Source organism: Pseudochaenichthys georgianus, chromosome 21 (assembly GCF_902827115.2).
Source record: "Pseudochaenichthys georgianus chromosome 21, fPseGeo1.2, whole genome shotgun sequence".
Lineage (NCBI taxonomy): Eukaryota > Metazoa > Chordata > Actinopteri > Perciformes > Channichthyidae > Pseudochaenichthys > Pseudochaenichthys georgianus.
This window is the reverse complement of record NC_047523.1, coordinates 4,530,648-4,535,210: the sequence shown is the minus strand read 5'-3', so window position 1 is coordinate 4,535,210 and position 4,563 is coordinate 4,530,648. Positions and strand designations below refer to the sequence as shown.

The window sequence follows — 4,563 nt, the reverse complement described above, 5'->3', positions numbered from 1 at the left end:
GGACAATTTAGAACAGCTATTGGTCACAATGGAGAAGGAACTGAGCAGGATGAAGATCTGGTTTGACCAAAATAAACTAACATTGAATGCAGGCAAAACCAAACTCATCATATTTGGGAATCGATCGACCGCATCACTAAGCCACCAGGGTGGGTGGAGGGGGTCAGGAGGACGGGACTGAGCTGACCGCTAAGGGGCACAGCAGAGGACCAGGAAAGGGATCTCGGGCGGACGGCCCGGGGGCAAGACAGAAGCCGAGAAGGGGGACTCTAGCGGGCAAGACAGAGTCCAAGGTGGGGGTTATGGAGGGGCGAAGGCCACCGTGGGCGAATTCAGGGGGCCGAGCATGAGGGCGAGGACCGCGGCCGGGAAAGTCAGGAGGCCGGGCTCGAGGGCGATGACCGCGGCACTCAGGGGGCCGGGCTCGAGGGCGAAGGCCGTGGCCCTCAGGGGGGCCGGGCTCGAGGGCGAAGAATGCGGCTCACAGGGGGCCGGGCTCGAGGGCGAAGACCACGGCTCTCAGGGGCCGGTATCGAGGGTGAAGACTGCGGCTCTCAGAGGGCCGGGCTCAAGGGCGAAGACCGCGACTCTCAGGGGGCCGGGCTCGAGGGCGAAGACCAGACAGCTCCAGAGGCCGAGCAGAGCCCGGTGTCGGCCGAACAGGAACCGGAGCCGGTGGGATAAGCCTCACCAGGATCCCCCACGGAAGAGGACCAGGTGTTGGTAGGACCCCCGGCGAGACAGATGATGGCGGGGCCTCCAACGGAACAGGACAAGGGGTTGGCAGTACCCCTGGCAGGAAAGGTGATGGCGGGGCCTCCAACTGGACTGGACATAGAGCTGGCAGGACCCCAAGCGGAACCTCCAAAGGCACGGGACAAAGAGTTGGCAGGACCCACGGTAGAAGAGTAGTCGGTGGGACCTCCAACGGAACAGGACAAGGGATTGGCAGATCCCCCAGCAGAAGAGTAGACGACGGGAACAGGACAAGGGATTGGCAGGACCCCCAGCAGAAGAGTAGATGGCGGGACCCCCAACGGGACAGGACATAGGGTTGGCAGGAGAGTAGTCGGCGGGACCTCCAACGGCACAGGACATAGGGTTAGCAGGACTCCCGGCAGAAGAGTAGTCGGTGGGACCCCCAACGGGACAGGACATAGGATTGGCAGGACCCCCGGCAGGAGAGTAGTCTGTGGGACCCCCAACGGGACAGGACATAGGATTGGCAGGACCCCCGGCAGGAGAGTAGTCGGCGGGACCTCCAACGGGACTGGACATGGGGTTGGCAGGACCCCCGGCAGGAGAGTAGTCGGCGGGACCCCCGACGGGACAGGACCCCCGGCAGGAGAGTAGTCGGCGGGACCCCCAACGGGACAGGACATAGGGTAGGTACTAGAGAAGGGACTAGAGGAAGGCCTAGAGAGGGGACTCGAGAGGGGACTTGAGTTAGGACTCAAGAAGAGACTAGAGAAGGGACCAGAGATGGGACTAGAGATTGGACTATGGCAGCTGGGGCCAGAGCTGGGTCTGGAACTATGGCCGGAACTGGGGCTGGCACCATGGCTGCCGGGGCCAGAACTGGGTCCGGAATCATGGCTGCCGGGGCCAGAACTGGGTCCGGAACCATGGCTGCCGGGGACAGAACTTGGGCCGGAACCATGGCTGCTGGGGCCAGAACTTGGGCCGGAACCATGGCTGCTGGGGCCAGAACTTGGGCCGGAACCATGGCTGCTGGGGACAGAACTTGGGCCGGAACCATGGCTGCTGGGGACAGAACTTGGGCCGGAACCATGGCTGCTGGGGCCGGAACTGGGTCTGGGACCATGGCTGCTGGGGCCGGAACCATGGCTCTTGGGGCTCGGGCTGCTAGCCTGGCCTTGCGACTCCTTCTTTTAGGAGCCATTTGGAGGCTTTGTGGACCTCCAAAAGCCAGACGAGTTCCAGAGAACGGCTCCTGGACAGGAGCAGGACATGGGGAAGAAGCAGGGGTTGACTCCGGACGGAACACACCGAGACGTTTGTAGTCAGCAGGCTGGAAATCACACACCGAGAGGAAGTTCAAAATCCAGCCAGGTAAGAATTTCACCAAGCCTGGTTTCTCCATAGCCAACCGGTGCGCCTCTACCAGAGCGGCCTCCTTCAGCAGAACACTGGACGCTCCCTTCCACCAATCATAGCAGCAAGCCAAATAAAATGAAAATGTTTGTAATTCCACCTCAAATGGATCATCTGCTGGGTCCATGTCTTGGTCGGTTTGTACTGTTACGGTGTGTGTAGGAAGCAGGACCCAAATGCAGATTAAATTGACAAAAATAACTCCTTTATTTCAAGGCTAAACTATTAACAAAGACTGAACAGAACACTCACCGCAGACCAAGTCATAACACAAGACGAACCGACAAAGGCATACAGAAAAACCAGAACTTAAATACACACAAGACTAATCATACAAACAAGACACAGGTGAGGAGGGAGGAGAAAACACAGGGACACCAGGTGCACACAATCGGGTAAATTAGACACACCAGGGAAACTAACGACAGGGAACCACAGACAGATCTAAACAAGACAAAACACAACGCAGACAGAAAACTAAAGACAGATCTAGACAAGACACAACGCAGACAGAAAACCAAAGACAGATCTAGACAAGACAAAACACAACACAGACAGACAGATCGTGACACCAAGAACACTAAAACTACAATACCTGGTTGACTTAAAACTATTCAAATTAGGTTCAAAGCTGCAAATCAACAATTACCTCATACTATCCAGGGACTTTTCACACGGAGAGAAAATATACACATGTTGAGAGGAAACTGCATCTTCAAAAAACCACCCGTACGAATAAATGCCAAACTACATTGCATCTCATCAAAAGTGAGAAAAAGAAAAAGGAAGAATATGTATATTTATTATTATTATTATTATTATTATTATTATTATTATTATTGTTGTATGTTTTGTTTCTGACATGTTCAATAAATTGCCAAAAAAAATAAGTCTGCATCATGTCTTCACCATGAGCCGGAGTCTTCATCATGTCTTCACCATGAGTCGGAGTCTTCATCATGTCTTCACCATGAGCCGGAGTCTTCATCATGTCTTCACCATGAGCCGGAGTCTTCATCATGTCTTCACTATGAGCCTGAGTCTTCATCATGTCTTCACCATGAGCCTGAGTCTTTACCATGTCTTCATCATGAGTCTTCATCATGTCTTCACCATGAGCCGGAGTCTTCATCATGTCTTCACCATGAGCCTGAGTCTTCATCATGTCTTCACCATGAGCCTGAGTCTTTACCATGTCTTCATCATGAGTCTTCATCATGTCTTCACCATGAGCCGGAGTCTTCATCATGTCTTCACCATGAGTCGGAGTCTTCATCATGTCTTCACCATGAGCCTGAGTCTTCATCATGTCTTCACCATGAGCCTGAGTCTTCATCATGTCTTCACCATGAGCCTGAGTCTTTACCATGTCTTCATCATGAGTCTTCATCATGTCTTCACCATGAGCCGGAGTCTTCATCATGTCTTCACCATGAGCCGGAGTCTTCATCATGTCTTCACAATGAGTCAGAGTCTTCATCATGTCTTCACCATGAGTCGGAGTCTTCATCAAGTCTTCACCATGAGCCGGAGTCTTCATCATGTCTTCAAAATGAGTTGGAGTCTTCATCATGTCTTCACCATGAGCCTGAGTCTTCATCATGTCTTCACCATGAGCCTGAGTCTTTACCATGTCTTCATCATGAGTCTTCATCATGTCTTCACCATGAGCCGGAGTCTTCATCATGTCTTCACAATGAGTCAGAGTCTTCATCATGTCTTCACCATGAGTCGGAGTCTTCATCAAGTCTTCACCATGAGCCGGAGTCTTCATCATGTCTTCAAAATGAGTTGGAGTCTTCATCATGTCTTCACCATGAGCCGGAGTCTTCATCATGTCTTCACCATGAGTCGGAGTCTTCATCATGTCTTCACCATGAGTCGGAGTCTTCATCATGTCTTCACCATGAGCCTGAGTCTTCATCATGTCTTCACAATGAGTCTGAGTCTTCATCATGTCTTCACCATGAGCCTTCATCATGTCTTCACCATGAGCCTGAGTCTTCATCATGTCTTCACCATGAGTCTGAGTCTTCATCATCAGCCGGAGTCTTCATCGTGTCTTCATCATCAGTCTTCAGAGGGTCTCTGTGCTCTCGAAGATGTCCTGCCTCGTTCCTGTGCCTCAGACGCTGTTTCTCAGTAGCTTTAGGTACTTTTAATGTCAATCTTTTTAATTTAACATCTTGTGTTTATTTAATTGTTTTTAATTTTCTTTTATTTATAATATGGTGGAACTCTGAATAGTGAAGGATAAATGTGATATGAGTGGGTTGAATCATAAGACTTGAATTATAGATATTGAAAACAAACATACGAGTAGAATTCAGCACTGAGGTCTGATGTGTCGAGTTTCACATAAGTCACAATGTCAATGAAAACATGTATCTGTCTGTGAGAGGGACTGAATCCCCTGTCCCTGGCTCACAGTCGGTGTGTGTCCCTCTT

At 51.4% G+C, this 4,563-nt stretch overlaps 1 protein-coding gene across 1 annotated transcript; it reads right to left on the bottom strand.

Moving 5' to 3' along the window:
- Nucleotides 1–1,453: 1,453 nt before the first annotated feature.
- LOC139436001 (skin secretory protein xP2-like) lies at nt 1,454–3,982 on the bottom strand. Its single transcript, XM_071207125.1, has 3 exons — nt 3,517–3,982; nt 2,634–2,644; nt 1,454–2,032 (listed from the first exon to the last, which is right to left on the bottom strand). The coding sequence occupies exons 1-3, from the start codon at nt 3,980–3,982 to the stop codon at nt 1,454–1,456; spliced, it is 1,056 nt and encodes a 351-aa protein (XP_071063226.1).
- Between the last annotated feature and the right edge of the window lie 581 nt (nt 3,983–4,563).

Excerpts from the sequence above, each read along its gene's own strand:
- LOC139436001 (XM_071207125.1), bottom strand. The coding sequence starts at position 3,982 with ATGATGAAGACTCCGACTCATGGTGAAGACATGATGAAGACTCCGGCT.